This window comes from Euleptes europaea, chromosome 11 (assembly GCF_029931775.1).
Source record: "Euleptes europaea isolate rEulEur1 chromosome 11, rEulEur1.hap1, whole genome shotgun sequence".
In the NCBI taxonomy this organism is placed as follows: Eukaryota; Metazoa; Chordata; class Lepidosauria; order Squamata; family Sphaerodactylidae; genus Euleptes; species Euleptes europaea.
In genome coordinates, this window is record NC_079322.1 from 707,146 (window position 1) to 732,856 (window position 25,711).

A 25,711-nucleotide genomic window follows, 5' to 3' on the forward strand; every position below is an offset into this window, starting at 1 on the left:
CTTATTTATAGTCCACCTTTCTCACTGAGACTTGGGATTACACAGTATAAGGCAATACAGTCAACATGATCGGACGGCCAGTGAACAATACAATAGGATTGTGTGTGTGTGTGTGTGTGTGTGTGTGTGTGTGTGTGTGTGTGTGTGTGAAGTGCCGTCAAGTCGCTTCCGACTCATGGCGACCCTATGAATGAAAGTCCTCCAAAATGTCCTTTCTTTGACAGACTTGCTCAGATATTGCAAATTGAAGGCTGTGGCTTCCTTTATTGAGTCAATCCATCTCTTGTTGGATCCTCCTCTTTTCCTGCTGCCCTCAACTTTTCCTAGCATGACTGTCTTTTCCAGTGACTCTTGTCGTTTCATGACGTGACCAAAACACAATAGCCTCAGTTTAGTCATTTTAGCTTCTAGGGATTAGGATTAGGATCGCAGAAATCTGAAAATGCAGCTGAAACAAAACATAAATGTTAACATAACGTGTTAAACATTGCAGAAATTATAAAGGAGGATCATATATAACAGCAACCGATACTATACATGGTGGTATAGTCCCTGTTTTTATTAAAGCATCTTTCTGAACCATTTTGTTGTAGTATAGCTCTTTGTACAAATGCTTTCCTGCATAGTTATCAGCTCAGATAGTAATTTTAAGAAGAGAAAAACCTTCACCAACTAGTGCCTCTAATTTATTTATTTAAAAGATTTTTGTAGTGCCTCTTCAGAGACCTGCTTGAGGCAGTTCACAAAATAAAAAGATAAAATAATAAACTTAAAACCATTAATAAACTCAAAACTGTTAAAATGAACAACCATTGAAAACCAGCCAATAAAACCCAGAAGCATAACACATATGGTAGCCTAAATGATTCATATAACAGTCCTCAGTCTAGAAGCAGATTGTAAAAACAATTTAAAAGCTTGGGTAAAAGGAAATGTTTTGGCCTGGTGCCTAAAAGTATAAGGTAGGTGCTAGGCGAGTCTCAGCAGAGAGGGCATTTCACAGGTGAGACACCACCACAAAAGCCATGTTTCTGGTCACCATCTCCTCACCTCTGCAGGCAGGAGCACAGAGAGCGGGTCTTGTGAAGACCATCTTCACTCGTGGGCTACATAGTGCAGGAGGAGGTAATCCTGGCCCCCTAAGTGTTTAATGCCTAGTGTAAGCTCTTGACCCAAAGAACCAGAAATCACCACAGAGACAATTAGAATCCAAGCAGATGGCTTTTACTGGTCAAATAGGCAATACAGTGCATTGAGGATAAGATGACAGCTATGAGGTTCTTGCTCGTTAGTTGGCAATATAAAGCTTGAAAACGGCGGGAGATTACAAAGCACACAAAGCATAAACAGAGCACACTTTCCCAGGGGTAGCGTTCCCAGGCTTTGGTATGTGGAGCCGTCCTTGAAGTCTGGACGGTTCAGCAAAGGAACAGAGGCAACATAGAAACCGAGATAACAGCCTGACATCCTGCTCCCCTTAAGGCCCCCTCCCATCCTGCAAGGGGTCTGGTCTGTCTGGGTAGGTAATGTGAACGGCATTGACGAGTTTGGGGGCGGAGACATCTCGTGCGCGAACCCACTCGTCATAGGCAGGGAAGTGTTTCCAGCGGACCAAGTATTGCAAGACCCCATGGTGAATACGGGAGTCTAGGATTTTGGAGACCTCGAAATGTTCTTCCCCCCCACCACCATTATGGGCTGTTCGGGAGGCAGTTCCGGATGCCATTGTGGAGATGCATTATGGGGTTTCAGGAGGCTGATGTGGAAAACGGGGTGCACACGCCTTAAGGTTTTGGGGAGAGATAGTTCCACCGTGACAGGATTTATGATGCGAGTGATGGGGAATGGGCCCATGTACTTAGCGTTGAGCTTATGGCACGGACGGGTGGAACGCAGGTTTTTGGTGGATAGGTATACCAGGTTACCCACTTGTAGATCCCCACCGGGGGACCGATGCTTACCAGCTTGTGCTTTGTATTTGCGCTTGGCTCGGTCAAGGTTGCTAATCAGCCAGGGCCATGTGGTGCGGAGGGTGTGTGCCCAAGAGGCAATGTCGGCATCCCCCTCCCCCTCCAAATCTTCTACTGGGGGGATAGGACCGAAGTCCTGTCCATAGATTGCATAGAACGGGCTGAAACCAGTGGACTGATGTACAGCATTATTGTAAGCATATTCTGCAAAAGGCAACAGTTCTACCCAGTTATCTTGGTGGTAATTGACATAACAGCGCAAATAACATTCAAGTACAGCATTAACACGTTCGGTCTGGCCATCTGTTTGGGGATGGTATGCACTAGACAATCCTTGTTCCACCCCCACCAATTTGAGAAAAGCTTTCCAAAACTTTGCAACAAAGCTACTGCCGCGGTCGCAGATTATCTTGCGCGGAAACGAATGTAGTCTAAAGACATGTGACACGAAGAGGCGGGCCAATTTCTGAGCGGAGGGGATCCCCGCACATGGAACCAAATGTATTTGCTTAGAAAATAAGTCAGTGATAACCCATAATACAGTTTTTCCCCTGCTGAGAGGGAGATCCGTCATAAAGTCCATAGCAATCACTTCCCAGGGTTTGGAGGGTGTTTCAAGTGGTTGCAGTAGTCCTGGGGGCTTGCCTTGAGGTCGTTTGACCGTGGCGCAAATAGGACAGCTGCGAATGAAAGAGTCAATGTCAGAACGCATTCCCCCCCACCAAAACTGTCTGCGCAACAGGTGAAGGGTCTTTAGGAACCCAAAGTGTCCAGCGGTTTTTATTCCATGGGCCAAGTGTAAGACGTCTTTTCGGAGCGCTTTGGGCACATATAATTTAGAGTCTTTGTACCAAGAGCCTCCTTGTTCAACTACACCAGGAGGCAGGGTTTGGTCAGAATGTTCCATAAGGCAGTGTTCCCGCAGGGACTTTAAGAAAGAATCGGAGACGGGAAACCCCCCCCCCCTTGTTGAAAATGGTAGTAGGAGCAGTTAGGGGGGTTGAGGAGGGGGAAGCGCTTACGTGTTGCGGTGCGCAGACTGCAGGCGGCTGGGCGGCCAGTTGGGTTGGAGGAGTCGGAGCGTCGGTCATCGTGGTGTTCCGTTGCGGAGGCAGCAGGGCAGCCGGTAGGGTTGGAGGGGTTTGCACGCTGGTGACCGTGTGCTGTCGCTGGGGCAGCGTTTGGGATCGAGTTTGTACAGCCAATACGGGTAGGGCTTCTCTTTGTGCGGGCCTAAATAAAGAGTCTGTTGGCCGATCGAGTTTCGCCGGGTATTGAGGCAATCGGGAGAGAGCATCCGCGAGAACGTTTTGCTTTCCTGGGACATGCTTCAGGACAAAACGAAACTGAGCAAAGAATTCCGCCCAACGTTGTTGTTTTGCGGATAACTTATGGGTTCCTGTGAGGACGGCCAGATTCTTGCGATCGGCCCAAACTTCGAAGGGGAATTTAGACCCTTCTAGGAATTGTCGCCATAGAGTAAGAGCATGGTGAACAGCTGAGGCTTCTTTCTCCCAAATAGGCCAGTTCAATTGGGAGTGCGCAAATTTTTTAGAGAAGTAAGCGCAGGGATGAAGGAGACCATCTGGTCCTTTTTGCAGCAGGCCCCCCTCCCCCATAGCTACGTCGGAGGCATCGACTTGTACAATGAACATTCGGTTAGGGTCTGGGTGCCGTAGCACAGGTTCCGATGTGAAAAGGTGTTTGAGAGCCACAAAGGCGGTTTGGCATTGATCAGTCCACAGTATTTTAGCGGAGGGTAATGTGGCAGAGTTTTCTTTACCTTTGGTTTTTAGAAGGTCGGTGATGGGCAGTGCTATTTGGGCGAAGTTAGGAATAAATCCGCGGTAGAAATTAGCAAAGCCCAGAAATTGTTGTACTTGCTTGCGGTTGGAGGGAGGTGCCCATTCGAGGACAGAGCGGACCTTGGTCGGGTCCATGCTAAGGCCATGGTGGGAGATTATGTATCCCAAGAAAGTTATTTTGCTCTGGTGAAATTCACATTTAGCCAGCTTTGCGAGGAGTTGGTGGTTGCGTAGGCGGTGTAGAACTTCTCGGACCAATGTGACATGCTCGTCCATGGTTTTCGAATAAATAAGAATGTCGTCTAAATAAACCACCACTCCGCGGTTTAGTAAATCATGAAGGATTTCATTGATGAGTTGCATGAAGACCCCCGGGGCCCCTTTCAACCCGAAGGGCATCACAAGGAATTCAAACATTCCAAAGCAGCTAGAGAAGGCAGTGAGGGGTTCGTCCCCCTCGCGGATACGGACGCGGTAGTAGGCTTCTACCAGGTCCAATTTAGAAAAAATACGTCCCTCTTGTAGTTGTCCCAAGATATCTGTAATTAGTGGTATAGGATAGGCGTTGGCTTGAGTAACTGCATTGAGTTTTCGAAAGTCAATGCAGAGGCGTAGGTCGCCCTCCTTTTTTCGGACGAAAAACGCGGGGGCTGAGTTGGGAGCATTCGATGGGCGTCTTTTCCAGTGACTCTTGTCGTTTCATGACGTGACCAAAACACAATAGCCTCAGTTTAGTCATTTTAGCTTCTAGGGATTAGGATTAGGATCGCAGAAATCTGAAAATGCAGCTGAAACAAAACATAAATGTTAACATAACGTGTTAAACATTGCAGAAATTATAAAGGAGGATCATATATACAGCAACCGATACTATACATGGTGGTATAGTCCCTGTTTTTATTAAAGCATCTTTCTGAACCATTTTGTTGTAGTATAGCTCTTTGTACAAATGCTTTCCTGCATAGTTATCAGCTCAGATAGTAATTTTAAGAAGAGAAAAACCTTCACCAACTAGTGCCTCTAATTTATTTATTTAAAAGATTTTTGTAGTGCCTCTTCAGAGACCTGCTTGAGGCAGTTCACAAAATAAAAAGATAAAATAATAAACTTAAAACCATTAATAAACTCAAAACTGTTAAAATGAACAACCATTGAAAACCAGCCAATAAAACCCAGAAGCATAACACATATGGTAGCCTAAATGATTCATATAACAGTCCTCAGTCTAGAAGCAGATTGTAAAAACAATTTAAAAGCTTGGGTAAAAGGAAATGTTTTGGCCTGGTGCCTAAAAGAGTATAAGGTAGGTGCTAGGCGAGTCTCAGCAGAGAGGGCATTTCACAGGTGAGACACCACCACAAAGCCATGTTTCTGGTCACCATCTCCTCACCTCTGCAGGCAGGAGCACAGAGAGCGGGTCTTGTGAAGACTATCTTCACTCGTGGGCTACATAGTGCAGGAGGAGGTAATCCTGGCCCCCTAAGTGTTTAATGTGTTTATATTGCCAACTAACGAGCAAGAACCTGATAGCTGTCATAATGTAAGCTCTTGACCCAAAGAACCAGAAATCACCACAGAGACAATTAGAATCCAAGCAGATGGCTTTTACTGGTCAAATAGGCAATACAGTGCATTGAGGATAAGATGACAGCTATGAGGTTCTTGCTCGTTAGTTGGCAATATAAAGCTTGAAAACGGCGGGAGATTACAAAGCACACAAAGCATAAACAGAGCACACTTTCCCAGGGGTAGCGTTCCCAGGCTTTGGTATGTGGAGCCGTCCTTGAAGTCTGGACGGTTCAGCAAAGGAACAGAGGCAACATAGAAACCGAGATAACCTAGATAACAGCCTGACACCTAGTGCTTTGAGTTGTGCCCAGAAACAAATGGCAGCCGCAGCAAAACTTTCAGCACAGGGGAGATATGATCACTGTATTCAGCCCCCAACAATTGCGTCGCTGCTGCTGTTTGGGTCAGCTGAAGTTTCTGTGCAGTTTTCAAAGGCAGAGTCCCATGTAGAGTGCATTACAGTAACCTGTATGTGATGGATCACGGTGACCAGTTTACACTTTTTGAGGACAACTGTAGTTGGCATATCCGCTAAAGCTGGCAAAAGGTGCTATGTGTTGAGGAGGAGACCTAGTCCAGGATGCAGCACTAACTTCAAATTATGAGCCTGCTCCTTTACAGGAAATGAATCCTGGAGAGCTGCTGCCAGTCTGAGTAGACAATACTGACTTTGATGGACCGAGGGGCTGATTCAGTATAAGGCAGCTTCATGTGTTCCTGTGAACCCCTCTTCAGGACTAACGACTCCTCAGTCTTCAAGCAGCTTTGTCTTTGACCAGCTGCACCTCAGTCTTATCTAGAATGAGCTTCAGCATATTGGCCCTCAACCATTCCATTGACTTTTCCAGGCATCTGTTTAGGGCAGGGGTCAGCAAACTGCGGCTCCCGAGCCACATGCGGCTCTTTGGCCCATTGAGTGCGGCGCTCTGAACTTGGTTCGGATCCCCTGCTCTCGTGCCCGCTCGCGCCGGCAGCCGGGCTGCGGAGCCGGCGCACCTGAGAGCAAGCGAGCGGGCGCGCTGTCTCTCCCCCCCTCCGCTGTGGACAATGGCCGGGTCCCCCTTTCCCTTGCCCTCAATGGTTGGGAGGCTAAAGCCTCCCCTCCCCTCTAGTTGCGCGATTGCTGGGCGGGTGGCTCAGCGATTCCTGCCCCCGCCCGCCTATCAGCTGTTGGGCGGGCTAGGCTTCCTTTGGTAGACCTGGCCTCCTGCTGAGTCCCATTGGGAGGCCATGTCTACCCACTGGATTTCTTGGCGGTAGACCTGGACTCCGAGGAGGGGGGAAAGTCCCCCTTCAGAGACCAGGTCCACCAATTGGCTTCTATGGGCCTCCGCAGGCCAGGTCTATTGCCAAGAAAGCCAATGGGTAGACCTGGCCTCCCAATGGGACTCAGCCGGAGGCCAGGTCTACCAATAGGCTTTTATGGCGGTAGACAAGGCCTCCAGACGAGGACTCCGGACGGGGAGGGGGAAATGGCAGGGACTTACAATTTAATTTTTATCAATAAATAAGATCACTATTAAGTATGATATCAAGTTTTATTCAGTGTACCTATAGTTTAATTAAGACTTAAAACTTTAATTAAAGTTTATTAAGTTAATAAACAGTGTACCTACCTATATAGTTTAACTTTAAGAAATTTGGCTCTCAAAAGAAATCTCAATCGTTGTACTGTTGATATTTGGCTCTTTTGACTAATGAGTTTGCCGACCCCTGGTTTAGGGTTTCCGCAGACCTACCTGACTTGCCTGTTAAAGAGAAGTATGTGGTGTTATCTGCATATTGATGGCTGGTCCAACTCCCCTTGCCATGTCTGTAGCAATTTCATGTAGATGGTAAACAGCATGGAGGACAAGATAGATTCCTGTGGAACCCCCATTATCACAAATGCCACGGGACTGAGCAGTAGTCCCCCAGCACTACCACCTGCAGTCAGTCAGCAAGTGTGAAATCAGTAAGTGTGGAATCACTAAAGCACAGTGCCTCCTTCTCTTTGACCAGTAAACCTCTCCAGAAGGATGCCATGCTTAATAGTGCTGAAAACTGCTGACAGGTCCTAGAGAATTATCAGGGATGTGGTGTCCCAGCAAATACCCAGGTTAAAATGGGTGTAGAGGATGTGTAGCCACCACCTGCATAGACACCTTGCCCAAGAATGGAATGTCGGCTGCCAGGGGATCGCTGTTCAAGTCACTGGGGTCTAAGGACTCCTTCCAGAAGTGGTGTCTCCCATCTCTGTCAAAGCAGTCAGAACTATACCATCCCTCAGAGTGGTATTTAGCTTGACTAACCTAACCCAGCTCGGCACCAAGAGCCTTAAAGAGCAAGGGTCGTCGAGTCTAGGCATGGTGGGCCTCACACTCCTTAGCAGCTTTGTCCTCATCAGGCCGTACCGACGGAAAGATACCTATACGACTAGACCTAGATCGTTCTTGTATGTTGCATATATGACCATAATTTGAAAGGTTATGGTTATAAAACAATTGTTGAGTGTTCATCAGAGATGTAACATTCTAGGGAACCTTGAAGTCAAACCTATCCACCCCGAGGGGGAGCAAAACAATGATGACTGGATATTTTGGAGAAAATTAAAATGTGTGCAATATTTATTTTCTTATCAATCCTAAAGCTATCTTACTGCTTTAACAACACAAAATAAATTTAACTTGGCATATAATGTTATAAACATGCCCAGTAATAGAACATTTAAAAATGTCACATAGAGGGGTTGAAAATAGAAAATGCAGGGTGTTGTTTTTTTAAGTAAAAGAGTGTATTATCTGGGTTTGAAGAGTCTTGAGCAGTTACAGTGTGTCATTATTTGGATATCAAACTAAACTTTATAATATTGGAAAAATAAACTCCATTTTCAAGTGTATGAATAGTTTACAAAATTACTCAGATTTAAACAAATACATCCTTGAAAATATTAACTAATAGTTTACTCAGGATTATTATAATTAATTTGTATATTGTCTGGCAAAAAATCTCTGTACTACACATTTTAAGTGAGTAAAACATTTGTCTTTAAGCATTTTAATCCCCAAATTACTAGTTTCTCAATTGGAAAAAAAAAACCTTCAAAAATTATCCTTTCTCCCTGCTTTTTCAGTTCTCCCTCCCCAAGGCCTTTACCTCTCTAGCTGCAAGCTGCTTAACCACCTTTAACTTGTGGAGGGAGCCATACCAGTAAACATTTTGCATGAGTAAACATCTGGCATTTTAAAAAGAGTGTTTAGTGTTCCCTAGAACTCCCATGGATGGCCCAGGCTAGCCTGATCTCATCAGATCTCAGAAGCTAAGCAGGGTCAGCCCTGGTTAGTATTTGGATGGGAGACCACCAAGGAATACCAGGGTTGCTGTGCAGAGGAAGGCACTGGCAAACCACCTCTGTTAGTCTCTTGCCATGAAAACCCCCCAGAAAGCGGTCGCCATAAGTCGGCTGCGACTTGACGGCACTTTACACACATACACACACAGAACTCCCATAGTTTTCTTTGGATAAATGGAAGGAAGTCCTTGGGGGAAAATGTGGGGAGTCTCCATTTTTTATTTCTCCCAGGCCTTCACATTTCTAACAGGACCGTAGAGTGTATTAAATAAAAATTGATAGCATATATACTGATTGAATAAAATCTTGTCTTAAAAAGCCTTTGACCAGTTCCAAAGGAGAAAAAAAATCATGAGTTTTTTTCAGTGTTTTCCCAAATTTCTTTCCCGCCCCCCATTGGTAAATTTGGAGGGGTGAGTCCTTGGAGGGAAGGAGGGAAGCCCCCCCCCCCATATTCTCCCCAACACAGAAGGGTTACTTTTTCCTCATCACATGTTTTCTCCCCTTGAATTATATGAAGACGTAGTTGAGGGACGGACTGCTCCTCAGCATGTGCCTTTCAGTTAGGACATGCAAAAAGAGGATTTTTCCTTTTCCAGTCTGAGCCGTTGAGCTCATCCAGGGGGCACTCACCTTGGATCAGCGGTGGATGCCCTAGTTCCGTGTTGGCGAACCTATGGCACGCGTGCCACAGCCGGCACACCGAGCCCTCTCTGTGGGCACGCGTGGACCCGTTGCGTCTGCCTAGGCTGTGCCGTGTTGTGGTGGTGAGGGCGCTGAGGGCGGTGCTCCTGCTCCCCAAGCCTGCGCTGGCGCCCTCCCTCTCTCTCAGCTGAGCTGCCGCCTCATGCCAAATGCAAACTTTTACCTTTCAATAAAAAGTTGTTTGTATCATTGAAAGCTCTGTTATTGTGTTTTTCTTTTAACTCAAAATATGTGAATGTATGAATTGTTTTTTCTAAACTAAAACCTCAGTATTCAGGTTAAATTGCCGTATTGGCACTTGGCGATAAATAAGTGGGTTTTGGGTTGCAGTTTGGGCACTCGGTCTCTAAAAGGTTCGCCATCACTGCCCTAGTTCCTGGCGCAGTCGTTCTTAAGGATGGTGAGCAGATGCAGTGGGACTGCTGGCAATGTGCGAGATCCATGAGGCCACAGTACCCTGTGCCATCAGAGCACCAGTAACTACATCCTCATGGTCTACCCAGTGGCCAGCCCCCACCCCATTCTTATCAAATATGTTGCAAACATGCCAAGTAGCTATTTCTAGTTCTCACAATTGACTGACTGCAACTTATTTGACAGGACTACCAATGCAGACTGTTGGGTTGGGATCTTGTTATACAGAGTTGATGACCTGGCTAATATTCTAAGGTTTTACATAAGCAGACTTGTGTTGGTCTGTCTGATTAACATATATTGCCCTTACTGCAATTTCATCATAAATTAATCCTTTATTTATGTTTTACTTGGATATGCAGAGTTCATTATATTTACATCCTGTATATCAAAGGTGTGCTGGTTTTTGTTTGGATTTTATGTAAAAAGTCAAGAATATTCTTCCATTAGTAGTAATATTACAAAGCTTTCAGTTGACAAGTGTAAGTGCTATGGATTCTACACCTTCTAACAGTGGAAAGGGTTTCTAATATCAGGTTTGTGATATCTGGCCTTGCCCGCAGACTGAATTCTCTTATAGCTGGAATGCTATTCAGCTGGTGGGATATCCGTCCTTTCCTCTGTCTCAGCAGACTCTCCCCCACCCCCCACCCCCGTGAAAGGCAAACCCATATTCTGTTGCATGTTTCCCCCTCCCCCCACCCTCGGCGCACCAACTCTTGAATATCCCAAACTTGCGTTTTTCAAACTTGGCTTCTGAACTTCTTGGAGAAGATAACTCGGGGAAAGGAAAGATTTAGGCATGTTAAAAATAATGATAGTAATATTCAAGTGAAAATGACAGTAATGTTTTTCGGGTGCCAGATTATGATTGTGTTTAAGAGGAAGGTGTTTGTGGCACAAAAACAGCTCTAAAATTCCAGCAAGTCAGTTGCATTGTTCCACCACCTGCAGGGTAGAAGCACCCAAGATTTCTAATTAGGTTTTCTTTTGTCTATGAATTTTTCTTTGGATATCTTGATTCAGCAGAAATGGAGACTAATTCGGTTTTCTTAAATATGCTAATACTCTGGGGTCCCAGCATAAAATATGATCTAGGATTTCCTTCGGGCATAGATTTCCAGTGAGGATTTTCCAGGAAAGATTGCAGGACTAATTCTTCATTTTCCGGACTTTGCTCTTGACAAAAGTGATTACACCATCAAATAGCTTCTAGTTTGGTAGCATCTCATGCTCTTATCCCCAGTGTGGTATTTCAGCCTTCGGAGATCTTAAATAGTACGTAGAATACATTTGATAAGGCGAGTTTTTCATCAGAACACATTGTCATGCCAGACATTTCAGGCATTTTTCCTTTGTGAATTCTCCTTGAATCTGTCACCACAATGGTTTTTAAGGACCATTTTGGATTTTGTTTCCAGGGTCTAAAGAAGATTTCTACTTGAATCATGAGATATTGCGACTTTCTTATATCCAAATCTTTGAGATCAGAAGAGAGGAAAATTTCATTCTCTTGATGTCAGGTAAACTATGAAATATTACGAAGGGCAGAGTTGAGCTTGGCTGGGGATTAGAGTGTAGATGCCGAGAACTTTATGGTTATATAGAGGCTACTGGATGCGGATCTACTGTGTGGTTCACAGAGATTTAACACTTCCTGGGTTCCCACTCAAGGTATTGTTTGGTTTTGTAGTAGCACACAGTTATGGCTGTTGTAGATAAACCTTTTTCAGTTACTAAAGAGCTGCCACTTAGACCAATTGTGTCTTCAGAAGAATTGCTCTTCCATTATGTTTATGGTTGTAAGATGCGGATGTTCTTGACTGCCAGTATTAAGTTCATACATAGTTCTGTTTAGTGGGTGGACTTACAAAGCATGCTGTGACAGTTGCTCATGATCCATTCTGCTTGGAGCCAGGCCTCTCTGAATCCTTAATTCTTGTCTTCATTGCGCCATAAAACAATGGATTAAAATATACAATAACATTCTTAGGGTAGAAATGTTTCCTGCAATCTCCCCCCGCAGTATCGTCCATTGATTCTGATGTATGTTTTTAGCTTAGAATTGACAGATCCTTGGCTGTCTCTTCTGAGAATTAGCCAGAATCAAAGAACTTTGACACATTCTGTTTCAGATGATTTATAGTAGTCAGAAATGATACATTTAGCCTGTTTAAGAAAAGTCATAGGAAACCAGTGTACATGTACTAAGAATTTTGTTTCACCTTGGGACTGGGGGCAGGGTGGCTGCCTCTCGGGCCAGATAAGAGCTCTCAAGGGGCCGGATCCAGCCCCGGGCCGCGTGTTTGACACCCCCGATCTAAATCTTACATTGCACATTACCCCCCTCTACCTTGTTATCAATTAGCTGATAGTGCTCATTGGTAAAGACCATGCCCAGTTTTCCATTCTTGTGCCAATTTAGAAAACAGCTTTCCCTTTCTTTTTCTATCCACATGAGAAAGTAGCTTTTTCAAGGCAAAACAGATGCGACTTACTTTCTAATGATAATTGTGAGAGTGGACCGTGTGCTAATGGGTTTGGATATCTAGCAGTAGACTGTCACTTTGATTCCCACAATACATTGTGTGTTTTTATGGTCCAGATACGTAAGAAATACTCCAGGAAGCTTTGAAGAACCCATTGTAGCACTTAGCATTTTCTGTAGAAAGCACAGTCTTATAGAATTGGAGCCAGGTTTAAATCCTTTGTTTTCTGTGCAAGCACAATTAAAATTATGTTAAATAGAGATTGAGGCTTTGTTAACTGTGACTTAATGTTATACCCCCAGTGTCTCTCTGAAGCCCTTCATAAACAAAAAGACTCACAGGTCAGGGGGAACACTTGCTTGACTTTCCCAGTTTGTGGAATGAAAATATATTCTGGCCCTTTCTTAAACATTCAGTAGCAGCCAGCTGGTGTGGCATTACATATCTGCTGAAAGCCAAGACTATCTTTCGGGTAGTTATGCATACTTTACAGAAGGTTCTGTGTTCATCAAATAATGATGTGAATACGCATCAAGGCTTCTACAATATCTTCTGGACACCCAAAACCTCTTAATGTCATGAGACTATCAAATCATGATATAGTAGAAGTTTTGTTTATCTGGCACTTGATTATCCAGTATGTTTAGTTAACTGTCTTCCCTTAAAGGGCAAGCTCCTCCCCTATCCCTGTGTCTTCCGGTTCACTTGTGCCCCATTCCTACCTCTTCAGCTGGCCAATTTGGTGGTCCTTTGACAGCCGGCACTGCGGGGCTGGCATCACCCCCGGTGCCTCCTTCCCTGGGCAGCTGACCTGCTTTTCGGTCTGTAGCACAGGGTGGTTCTTTGGCTCAGGGAGAAGCGGAAAGGGTGCCAGGCATGGGGGGCCGTCACGTGGCATTCCAGTGGGGTGGGGCTTAAATGCTGAGAATTCCCCTGAGTAGGTGGGGCGGAGGAGTAAGCTTCAGTATTTGATACATTCAGTTAACTGGCAATCCCCATTCCCCATGAGAGCCAGTTCGTGATGCCTTTACTTATTAAAGCTACATTTTCATTACTCCAAAAGCTGTTGTTACCTGTCGTACATAAATGTAAGCAGTATTGACAATTGCGGCCTCAGTTGACAGGGGGCCCGAATTATGCCATCCTCTTCCCTTTCACACATGCTTGTGTCAGCCTGTGTGTGTTAGAAAGCTTGTGGCCTGCATGCAGATGGTGCTTCAGTTGGAAGAGTTTCTTTCCTCTTTCAGTAACCAAGCAAGAACCTTCTTGCCAGACACACTGTTGGGGGTCTGGGTAACTAACCCAGGTGGGGACATTGTTGGGGGACAGGCCTTTTAGCTCTTAAGAATTAGGATGCTGTGCATCTTTAGTGTGATTCAGAATGGCAGTTCTTATATTCTTTGGTAGTAGCAAAGAGCAAGAGTCCAGTAGCGCCTTAAAGACTAACAAAAATATTTTCTGGCAGGGTATGAGCTTTCGTGAGCCACAGCTCACTTCTTCAGATACCAATTATCTTATATATGAATTAACTTATATTCTTTGGTAAGGGATGGTGAATTTCCTAGAAAATATGCCTATAAATTAAATATGCCTATAAATTGAAATCTTCAGCTTGGCAATTTACTACATTCAGAAGCGAATTGGCTTAGATTCTGATTATAGATTCAAATTTTTAAAATTTGGTTATTTCCCTATAGATCACACATTTATACACAAACCTGGATATTCTTCCACAAACTAATCTGTACAGTGAACAGTCTTTGGCCTCTAATTCCAAAGTTCATGGTCAAGTGTCTCTGAGAATGTAAGTGAAATAGGGCTGTCTTCAGGCAAGATAGGGGTATCTGAATGATCAGGGGGCTAGGTATTCACAAAAATATCAGAGTGCCAATTTAAACAGAACCGTCCCCTCCCATGGCCTGGTGAACATAGTGCTGGCTTATGCTCCCCCCAGTCCCCCTTTCCTTCCCTGACAGTCCAGGAAGTTACACGCTTTTTCAGGTCTTGGTTGAGTGGAAGACTGTCGGTGGTCTCTCAGATGCTTTTAAAGTGTGGACTTCCCAGGCTAAACACATTTTGAGAGTACAGGGCAGCTAATAGGTTAGAAAAATCAGACACAGAGATTAATGGCTAGTAGTATGCATTTCTGGATCATAGATGGATTGTTTCAATATGCAAACACGTTTAAATAGTTTTATTATTTGAGCTCATAAGTAGCTCTTTAAGGCTAGGAGAGTAAATGAGGACTTAGCATTTGCCTGGTTGTTAGGGGCTTTATTGATGAGTGGGTAGTTACAAGTCTAAGCTTGTATATGTTTCTGTGCCTGTATATTGTAACATAGTCAGATGAAGAGAGATGTCATCTTTTGCCCCATAATGCCATTGCGTTCCATTCCATATTGTGTAATAGTTGGCTTAGTCTACGAGCAAGTGCAGTTTCATAGGCAAAGGAGCAAAAAACATGAAGATACTAGAGAGTATTACAGAAACAGATGAATGGATGCTAGTTTCTCTGCTACCCCTGTGGAAATCTCAGCATGACATTGACCTAGGTAAGCTTTTGGGATAGTTTTGAATAGATCAGGCCAGTATCATACTGAGATTAGGACTTTCTGCTACAGTTCAAGTTCTTTATTATTACTGTCCACAACCAGTATATAAATGAAGGAGTCATTAATTTCAAAAAAGGATAAAAGTAATATACAAAAATTCATTAATAAACCCAGGATAGTCCTAATGGATGCCAGCTAAAACTACACATGTCTGACAACCAATTGGCACTTGGACACTCTCCTGGGCAAATACTAAAAATTAGGTCATTTCAGTAACTAAAATCACTGCCACTCTTCAGTGTTGAAGACCCTTCCCACTTTTTTTGTGATTGCAGACCAGGGTGCAAAACCGGGCAACCAAGCGCTGCAGGTATTAAAAAGCCCCCTTTAGTTCTAAATTTTTTTAATATACTAGTTGCTGATCTTGTCCCAATGGCTGCCATCATGGTGTGGGGCACCGTTTTTGCACCTGAGGCCTGCAGCACCACCCCAAGGTATTTAAAGCTAGAAATTTGTTCTAACTTGTTCCCCTGCAGTTTCCAACATCTAATCTTCGGCCTTTTCCCAAAGGAGAGGATCCTTAGTTTTTTGATAGTTTATAGTGAGCCTGTTCCGTTTCACAATTCTGGCAAGCTTATTTAGAGCTCTCCGTAGCCCTACCGGTGTTCTGGTTATTACCACAGTGTCATCAGCGTATAACAAAACTGATATATGTCGGTTAGCTACCTTGGGTGGATGAAAGTCAGGGTTATTCAAGGAGTCCACCATGTTGTTCAAATAAAAGATGAATAATATTGGGGCTAAAGGGCATCCCTGCCTTACACCTTTAAATGTTCTAATGGATTCTGTTAAGTGCTCAATGCGGCTACACCTTACTCTCAGAGCGGTCTGCTCATGGATGGCTTGAATAAGAAACAACAATCTTTCATCAACCGAGGCAGCCTGTAGTTTTTCCCAGAGTCTCCCCCTAGGAACCGTGTCAAAAGCCGCTTTTAAATCTATGAATGCTGCGTGGAGTGATGTATTTCTCCCTGAGCCATTTTTTTCAATGAGATGCTGTAAAAGAAGGGAATGTCTACTGTAGATTCTCTGCCTTCCAGCCACTTTCTTGACAGTCATGGCATAGCAGTCCCGTTTTGTATTATTATACAGAAATCTTCCTTGGGTAAAAGACTTTTCAGGAGGATCAGGTTGCATCCTGAGATGCCGTCTGTTATGTGGAAACCTCTCTCTCCCAGCTAATTATGCCTGTAACGCACACAATTCTGTGCATTCATGCTCCAAAATGGACGGGGTGTTTTTATTCCATTGGAATCATGTACTTGAGTTACAGGGAGATGTTCTGGCTAGGATGCAAAGAATACATTGCAGACCCTGCCTTCCTTTGCTCTTGGAATATCAGGCACACTCTGGATGGTGAAGTAACTCCAGTAGTCGCGAGGCAAATAACAGAAGTCAAAGGTGCCGATCTTGTTGCAGGCAGGCAGATGGTACTATTCTTTCTGGTACGTTGGAAGAATACTGCTCCCATTTTAAAGATCTCAAGCAAGTCATGGAAAAGACTCCTCTCTCTCTAAAAGAGATTCTCCTTGGATCATGCAGAAGCTAGTCCTGCGTTCTGCATTGATTTTTTTGATTTTGGTCAAATGGTTTAAGCTGTCCTTTTGCATATGCCACAATGGTTGTGAATATGTATAAATATGAAGTATTTCAGAATAGGAAGGTATTATGTGGCTATCTGTTAAAGTGTAATTCCCGCTTCATCACCTTCTGAAAACTTGGTATGATGTATTGATTCTTCGTTTCTTTCTGGAAGAAATTGCTTTGCCACAAAGTAATGAGGCTGCCTGTATATTGGAGTTATTACCTAAGGGAGGGGGTGGGGCACTACTAAGAACAGTATTTATAATCCTGCATTAACTCCTAAACTCTAAATTTAAAAGTACTTTTCAAACATTAAATATCCTATTACAGTAACATTAAAGTATTTTCAATGGTCAGATAAAATTAAAAACAACAACAGTTCAGCAGAACGGAGAGATTTCGTGGTCTCTCAGGTTCTGCAGCAACAACCACATGGAAGTTGTTTAGATTCTCCCACCATTATCTTGAGTGAATCAGGATTTGTCCATTGAACTTCTCAGCATTGATGATTCATTGAGTTTTAATGTGTCAGTGACACACACAAAAAATGCAAACATGTCACATTAGTATGGAAGGAGGAGCTCTAAATTTTATGAATTGGTCTCGTTTAAAATACCGTTGTGCTACTGGGAGACATGTGTGTTTATGTTCAGAAGTCACCCATGACTGTGAGGTTTTACTTGCCATTAGTTCTGACTAGGCACAAGCAGAGAAGACTGGGGTGTGTGTGTGTGTGTGTCAGAATCTCCTCTGACATTTTCATTTTACCATAGAAGCAGCCTGTGGCCCTGGAACAGCAGCCCTGGGGAGGAGTGTTGAATCCCCCCCCCCCAACACACCATTTGCCCAATCTAAATGGAAATAAGTCCTCTAAAAGCACAGTCAGTCATACTAGGAAAATCCCTGACTAATGGCAATTTAGGGTGTAATTACATTTTAGATTATTACTTAAACCAATGAATTCAAATTTGTCTGTTTTCACCAATGAAGACTTGCAAAAACAGTACATAATGAAGAAATCTGTTAAGTGGACAATATTGCCCTGACAGTGATGGATCCCATGAAGTGTATTTCCGGTAGTTTGAGAATTTCTGAAGCCACAGAGACAAACGTCTTTACAAAACGTGTGCCTAGAATATCAGATGCTGTCAATGGATCAAATGACCTCAGGCTACAAAGAAGGTTGGGGGGGGGGGAGCTGTTCTCCCCAATGTCCCTGAAAGTTGTCAGCATTAAATTTTGGGTCTGCTGGCAGGTGGGGAAAGGAGGGGATTCCATTTTCCTCCTACGATCCCCTGTGGACTCCATGTTCCTCCTTTGATCTTCATGTCACTCAGTGTCAGATCGGTAAAGGCGAAGCCAATAGATCTGGCGTGTTTGACTTAAACCAGGCTGCATTACTCCAGTAATGCTTTATCTCAGCTGGCATCAGCAAGATATGTGGCACTTCATCAATCCTGAAGGGTGTGGTGGTGGGGAGACAATAGTTGATGATGTTTTACCATAGGTTTTCTGCAAATTCCCAGTACAGACATTGGCCAGTTTAGACTATATGTGCCTACTGTTGGGTACTGTTTGTATAGCTGTCCAGTAGCTACCTTAACTGATCTGTCAGAGGCAGGCTGAGATTTGATGTTGGGAACACCCAGGCTGATAGCCTTGGGTGTCCATATTGTGCCCTCCTTGCTAGGCTTTGCTGAGGACTTCATAGCAACCATGCGACTATCCCAAGTTATATTGGGTCTCGTGCATGAAAAACAACATGTCCTCTGGATTAATCTGATGTACTGAGCATTTTTCTAGTGATCTGAATGGAGGGGAATTAAAAGGGGAATTAAAAGGTGTGGCTGGTACCAGCTCAACCCTTCTGCAGTTAAATTTGCTCCACTTCAGGTGACTCATGGATCTGTCTCCATAATGCTTTGGGTATCTGGTGTGTTTCAATGGTAAATGCAGAACACCCCTTAATGGGGGAACAGCAAGCTAGTAGAGGCCCTAAATAGTTGCAACCCGGGTAATCTGGCAGGTTTGGTCAAAAAGCAGGCTTTTTCAGCGAATGCCTCCTCTTGTGAAGAATGATTGGCCTGATTCTGTGCAACAGATCCCAGCCTTCAAGAAAGCATATAAGGCTAGGCTAGGCTATTCCAGCAGGGCTTTCCTTGAGGAGGAGGAATTTTTACTGGACGTCTAGGTCTGAGTGTCCTGGATCTTCTTGTATTGATGTAGTTTGATTTTACTGACTTATTCTAATAAGTTTCATTAAAATTTAAACATCAATAAAATAATGCTAATGTACAATACATTTATTGCGAGCTTGTTTGCTTTGTGTGTTTTTAGGTGCAAGACAAAGGTGTATCCAGACAGCCTTCCTACAACAAGTGTTGTCGTTGTCTTTCATAATGAAGCATGGAGCACTCTCTTGCGAACTGTTCACAGCGTCATAAACCGATCACCACGACAGATGCTAGAAGAAATTATATTGGTCGATGATGCCAGTGAAAGAGGTAAGAGTCGAGCATTGATTGTTTGTGCTGCACAAATCTAAGCTTCTGTAGGCATAGTTACCAGGCCAATAAACACGAGTTGGATATTGTGCATGAGGTTTTTTTGGGGGGGATGGGGGGATTTCCATTGATCCTTCCCACTGCAGCTTTCCACAGCACATCCTATGCTGCCCACCATGGTCCCATGGTCTTCAGGAGTGACTTTTAAAGGGATAAGGGAGGCAGCTAAACTTCATGTTGTGGTCAGTGTTCTGTTTGCAGCTTTTTGGGTCTGTCTCAAAAGCAGGACATTTTGTACACCTGCTCCTCTTCCAGTAACTTCCTATTATTCATAAATGAAATTTTCCTTTAAGCAATTTCTTTGATTGGTATGGAATTTTTATCCAAGAAAATCTCTTGTTTTGAAGTTAATCAAACTGAAAGGTGCAGTCAGTCAGTGTAAACTTTATTCAGGTGTTGGTTAAATATTCTGCTTGTAGAGAGAGAAAATCAGACTACTACCAAAATAATTTCCTAGCTGGCAGGAGTGTTTCAGATTCCAGCATCAATCAGTTGAACTGAGTGAAGCCAACATTCAGCTTCGCCTGAAGCTTTCTTTATGTCTGCTGTTATGTTCCTAGGAAAGGTAATTTGCATAAAATTACACTTTCGCACCGGGAAGCGAAACATTAAGAAAACTAGGCATCTTTCTCTGAACATAATTTAGAAGTGTTAATTTTTCATTTACATGAAAACTGTGGATGAATGCAGATCAGTTGTTGATTACATATGGAAGAAGTCACCAGCCTGTGTTGAAGAGAAGCAGGTGAAGCAGAAGGCAGACTAGTTTTATATGAAAAACTGCAATATGCTACAAGCAGTGAATGTTTAAACGATTAAGCCATTTCCTTGGCTCTTACCAGTTTTGATGCCCAAAAGCTAGTTTAACAAGAGGAATGATCCAGCCAATAATAAACCCTTTTAAGGCCTCTTGATTTCTATGAAAGAGGTCTAAAGACATGCCTGGTGTTCTGATGAACTTGAGCCGTTAACAGAGTATCAATATGACCTGCCTGACTTTTACTAGTATGAGCCACAGTGACTATCCAAATGGCTGTCAAGAGGGTATTTTAGTAGAGCCATGCTCAACCTGACTTAAAAGCTGCTCTCTCTAACTGATTGTTTCTAGAATTTGTGTTTAGCTGAAGAAATTACTTCTCTAGGCTTTATGGGTGACATCCTTATTTTTTATTATGTGGTGTCCTATATTGAACAGCCCCCTCCAGCTTCGGGGAGGGGCCGTGGCTCAGTGGTAAAACATCTGCTTGGCATGCAAAAGATCCCAGGTTCAGTACTTGACATCTCCAGTTAAAAGGATCAGATAGTGGGTGATGTGAAAGACCACTGCCCGAGAACCTGGAGATATGCTGCCAATCTGACTAGACAATACTGACCTTGATGGACTGGTGGTCTGATTCAGTGTAAGCCATCTTTGTATGTTCAACAGCCAAGTGCAGTCTTTGTGTGGGCAAAAAATTGACAAGGGGGTTGCACACAGGGCTAAGCTAGAGATTTCTGAACACCCAGAGGAAACTCCAGGCTTGCAGAAACACTTCAAAATAAATCACTTTTTAAAAATGGGAGGTTTAATCCATGCCTTCCCCAAAGTAACAAATAAAAGAACTTTGTTTGAATAATGCCTGAAAACTGGTGCCTCAAAGAATAGGCATGTTTAGGGGAGGAAGTTGGAGTGGGGGGAGGGAGGGAGGCAACCATGAGAACTGTTGGGTGGGGGAGGTGGAGAGCCTGCATGGGGGCGGGAAGGAAGCAGGCGGCTGGGTTAGGGCAGTGGTCGGCAAACCACGGCTCCCGAGCCGCATGCGGCTCTTTGGCCCATTGAGTGCGGCTCCCCGCCTCCCCACCACCCCCGTCCATCGGCTGATGCAGCTCCTCCGCATCCCCGCTCCCAGCCAGGCAGAGGCGCTGCGCTCCCGCCGGCTCCAGCGTGCCCCGGGCAGGAGGAGCCAGCAGGCGAGCGGGAGGCGGCGCCCCCTCCCCCGGCCTCCCCTCCTCTCTCTCTCTCTCTTTCTCCGGCGGGGAGGGATCAGAGGCGGCGGGGAGAGGCGGTGGCCGGCCTCCCAGGCTGCTGCTGCAAGGGGGGGGGGAGAGGCAGACTCCGCCTCACGCTGGGCCGTCTTGAGGCTGGCGGGGCTCCACCTGCCCAGCTGTTAGGCAGGGTGCGCCGGGCTGTTTCCCTGCCCCACCTCCCCTGCCCCACCTCCAGATTCTCAAACCTCTGCAAGGGGGGTTATTGGCCATTTGTGAATGGGAGGTTTTGCCTTGTATTTGCCACTCAGATGCACAACTCAACAATAAGCCCCCCTGCAGAGTTTTGAGAATGCAGATGGGGAAAATGGACAGTGTTTGTCAGTCATTGTCATGATTTAATTTTATGGATACCTTACTTACTTTTTTCCCTCCTCAGAGGCCATGTCTACCCACTGGCTTTCTTGTCGGTAGACCTGGACTCCGAGGAGGGGAAAAAGTCCCCCTTCAGAGGCCAGGTCTACCAATTGGCTTCTATGGGCCTCTGGAGGCCAGGTCTACTGCCAAGAAAGCCAGTGGGTAGACCTGGCCTCCCAATGGGACTCAGCCGGAGGCCAGATCTACCAATAGGCTTTTATGGCGGTAGACCGGGCCTCCAGACGAGGACTCCAGACGGGGAGGGGGAAATGGCAGGGACTTACAATTTAATTTTTATCAATAAATAAGATCACTATTAAGTATGATATTAAGTTTTATTCAGTGTACCTATAGTTTAATTAAGACTTAAAACTTTAATTAAAGTTTATTAAGTTAATAAACAGTTAATAAACCTACCTATATAATTCACAGTGAGTAGCCGTGTTAGTCTGACTGCAGTAGTAGAAAAGAGCAAGAGTCCAGTAGCACCTTAAAGACTAACAAAAATATTTTCTGGCAGGGTATGAGCTTTCGTGAGCCACAGTTCACTTCTTCAGATCCATTTAATCTTTGTCTAAGAGACTGACCTGTCAGTATGACATCAGAAACCGCAATATTCAAAAACCAGTGGGAGAACATTTCAACCTTCCAGGACATTCTGTTGCAGATTTAAGAGTAGCAGTTCTCTTACAAAGGAATTTCAAAGGGAGATTGGAAAGAGAAACTGCTGAATTACAGTTGATATTCAAACTAAAGACAATGCATTTACCTGGGCTGAATAAAGACCTTGCATTCATGGCTCATTACCAATGCTGATTTCTCCACACCCATCTCTCCCCTGGACATCAGACTCTTCTGCATATCACACCTAATCCCATCACGCCTGCTATTCACATTTACATACTGTTAACATTTACATACTAATGCTTGTCTGAATTCACTCTCCTCTGCTTAAAGACAGATGGATTCACATTCTAGCTGTATCTGAAGAAGTGAGCTGTGGCTCACGAAAGCTCATACCCTGCCAGAAAATATTTTTGTTAGTCTTTAAGGTGCTACTGGACTCTTGCTCTTTTCTCCTACCTATATAGTTTAAGTTTAAGAAATTTGGCTCTCAAAAGAAATCTCAATCGTTGTACTGTTGATATTTGGCTCTTTTGACTAATGAGTTTACCGACCCCTGGGTTAGGGGATGGAAAGGGAAAAGAGAGGAAGGAAGGGAAGGAAGAGTTTGAGCAACAGGAGGGAAGGAGGTCGAAGGGATTTCTGAAAAAGCGGGAGGTGAGGAGAAAGAGAGCCGTGGCAATCATAGCTGGAGTCTCTCCCTCAATCTGTGACAGAATGCCGAGGAGGAATGAATAGCGGGATGACATGAGGAGGAACAAGAAAGAAGGGTGTGGGTGGGGTTGAATTGGAGGCACCGTTGTTTGGAATGGGAAGAAGGGGGTGCTATTGATGAAATGACTATGTGGAAGAAGGAGAAAGAGACACTGTTAAAGGGAAGAGGAAAGTCAGGGGCGGGGGGAGGGAGGAAGGCATAGAGCATGAAAGGAAAAGAAAACATTTAGGGAGTGCAAAAAAGTGGAGAAGTCTCAAGCAGGTACAAAAATGATGTTTAACTGGCTTGACTTCATTTCCAAAATTCCTGCCCCAGAGTACAGGGCAAAGAGGAGGAGCAAAGCTAAAGACAACCTGCAACGTTATAGTCTTGGGTCTCCACCGATTAAAAAAAAAATACCGTGTTGAAACCCGTGAAAATGTATATGTGAATGTATAGAAGCAACAAATGTATATTGGCAACTTTGACCCCAAGTATTGCTAGCTCTTTTTGAAACTAATTTGGCTTGTGGGGAAGGGAAAAATAGAAGTCAAAACACCTCTGTGACCTTTGAGGTAGCTTGAATGGTTACCTGGATAATCCTGTCCCTCTGGGAATTTTGTTTGGGATTGATTTAGACTAATGGAGGCCAATGTAGAAATTTTGGCTACCTTTTGACAGTGTGCTGTTTGAATGCATAATTTGCACTGTTGTCCGTTTCCTCGTATTCTTCAGACTTTTTGAAAAGACCCTTGGAGAACTATGTGAAGAAGTTAAAAGTACCAGTTTATGTCATTCGAATGGAGCAGCGTTCTGGGTTGATTCGAGCCAGGTTGAAAGGTGCCGCTGCCTCGAAAGGCCAAGTCATCACTTTCTTAGATGCCCATTGTGAGTGTACAGTCGGATGGCTGGAGCCTCTATTAGCACGGATAAAAGCTGACAGGTGCTTACCTTATAAAATATATTGAAAGTTGCTGTTGAATATTTAGTGAAGTTGTTATTGGTAAAGTATAGGTAGAACTTTTAAATGCTTAATTTCAGAAATTAATGAGTTCTCACCAAAGGAATAAAATGACACCTTCAATTGAGCTTGGTCATCATCATTGTGGATGCCCATGCACATACAACTGGGAAGCTGCAAAAACACTTTTCTGCATTTGATTATCTTGAGCTGTGATGCTGCACATTGTAACTGTCCCATTTGTACATGTCAAATATGTAATATTTTAAAATACTTACATCTTTAGAACATTTAACCTTTGAGAGAGGGGAATTGTACTAAAAAGTCTTTGTTTTTAACAGGCTCTTAGCTACAAAGTATGAATAATTGGTCAGGGTCTAAATTTGTTTCAAGTGCTCAGTGTTGTGTGGTTTAATAATTATAAATCTTTACTTGAAGATAGCACCTTCTTTTTGTTAAATGCATTAGCACATACCTTTTATATCTGTTATCATATACCAATCATAATACGTTGAATACATGTGGTGGAATGTGTTCATACAGTCCAGTGATATTTTTACTCAGATCTGCTGAAACATGGTGACATTGTATTCCCTGTCACTGAGTTGTGCTTTTCTAACATGACGATACCTAACATTAACACAGCTCTTTCCCTATGTACTCCCGCTGTTCTGGAATCCTGTACTGTTTTCAGTGCCTTGTATAAATGATTTTCAGTGAATTCATGCTAAATTATCCTATCCTTACTTAATTCTGGTAAAATACCTGATAATATCTGTTTAATATTTTTGTGGATTCTAAATGACATTTTCCAAATAAACCATATCTCGATATTCAGAGGTTTGGGGGCATGCACACCAGCCAAACCCTACTTCCACAGAGCAATAGATGGCATAGAGAATACTTGAGCTGACGAATCTTGAATGTGATGTAAGCAGACGTGTCCTTCTAAGATGATGCGTGTGTAGTCAGTCATCCTTTGTGCTAAGAGAGTATACAAGTAGTATATGACGGTGTTACAAGGCTGCTAAATGTTTTTTGTTTTTTTCCTCTGGCTTTTCATAATTAATTTTAATGATTTTATAGTGGTTTATGGTTTTCAGTGCAATTCTCTGCAGAGATACTCCAGTATAAGCCATGGAAGTCAACAGGCATAGACTGGAGAGTCTCTCCAAAGGTTGCACTATTTTTCATGTTTTACTTTGTGATCTACCTGGAACAAGTTCCCCGGAGAAGCAAGTTCCTGTGAGAGGCCAGTGCTTGCATGGCTGCATTGTCCAGTAGATAATACTTTACATTCTTGTATTTCTCCTCTGACAGCTTGTGCCTTTTCTCTTTTTAGGAGAACGGTGGTTTGTCCTATAATTGATGTCATCAGTGATGATACCTTTGAATATATGGCAGGCTCTGATATGACTTATGGTGGGTTCAACTGGAAGTTGAATTTCCGATGGTATCCTGTTCCCCAGAAAGAAATGGACCGAAGGAAAGGTGACAGGACCCTTCCAGTCAGGTGAGTGAAGCTGATTTACCAACATATGGAGATCCATTTATCCATGTCAGCTGCTAAATCAACCTGTTTCTTCTGTGCAGGTGCTAATGATGTCTAGGACTGAACTCAGGCATCAGTTTTACCTGGCATGAAGCCAGGGTGGGCATGACCCTGGTTTATTGCCAGGCTTACCTGCAAACCCCTCTCTCCCCTTTGCATAGGGATAATTACAGTAAGAAAATAACTTGGGTTATTTGTGACATGCAAATGCAGGTATTGAGCTAGAAGTGGCCGTCCTTCTCTAGTTCTAAGCCATTGGGATTCCAGGTTTTTTTTTGGGGGGGGGGATTAACTCCAGCTAACTCTTGTACCTGCATTCATAAATCTCCGGTGAGTTACTGCATTCCCTTCTCACACAGAGAATCCTGGTTGACGGAGAGTGATTTAGGTGCAAGCCCAATTAGAAGCTGGGTTTTGTGCACATCTTGGCTTAGTACTAGCTAAACACGATGTCT

General features: G+C 43.8%; 1 protein-coding gene across 1 annotated transcript in view; it reads left to right on the forward strand.

Moving 5' to 3' along the window:
* GALNT1 (polypeptide N-acetylgalactosaminyltransferase 1) overlaps positions 1 to 25,711 on the forward strand; it is a 74,722-nt gene that overhangs the window by 19,937 nt on the left and 29,074 nt on the right. The window contains exons 3-5 of the mRNA XM_056857507.1: positions 18,817 to 18,983; positions 23,479 to 23,686; positions 25,047 to 25,217. Coding sequence (XP_056713485.1) covers positions 18,817 to 18,983; positions 23,479 to 23,686; positions 25,047 to 25,217 — 546 coding nt within the window. The remainder of the gene's footprint in view (positions 1 to 18,816; positions 18,984 to 23,478; positions 23,687 to 25,046; positions 25,218 to 25,711) is intronic.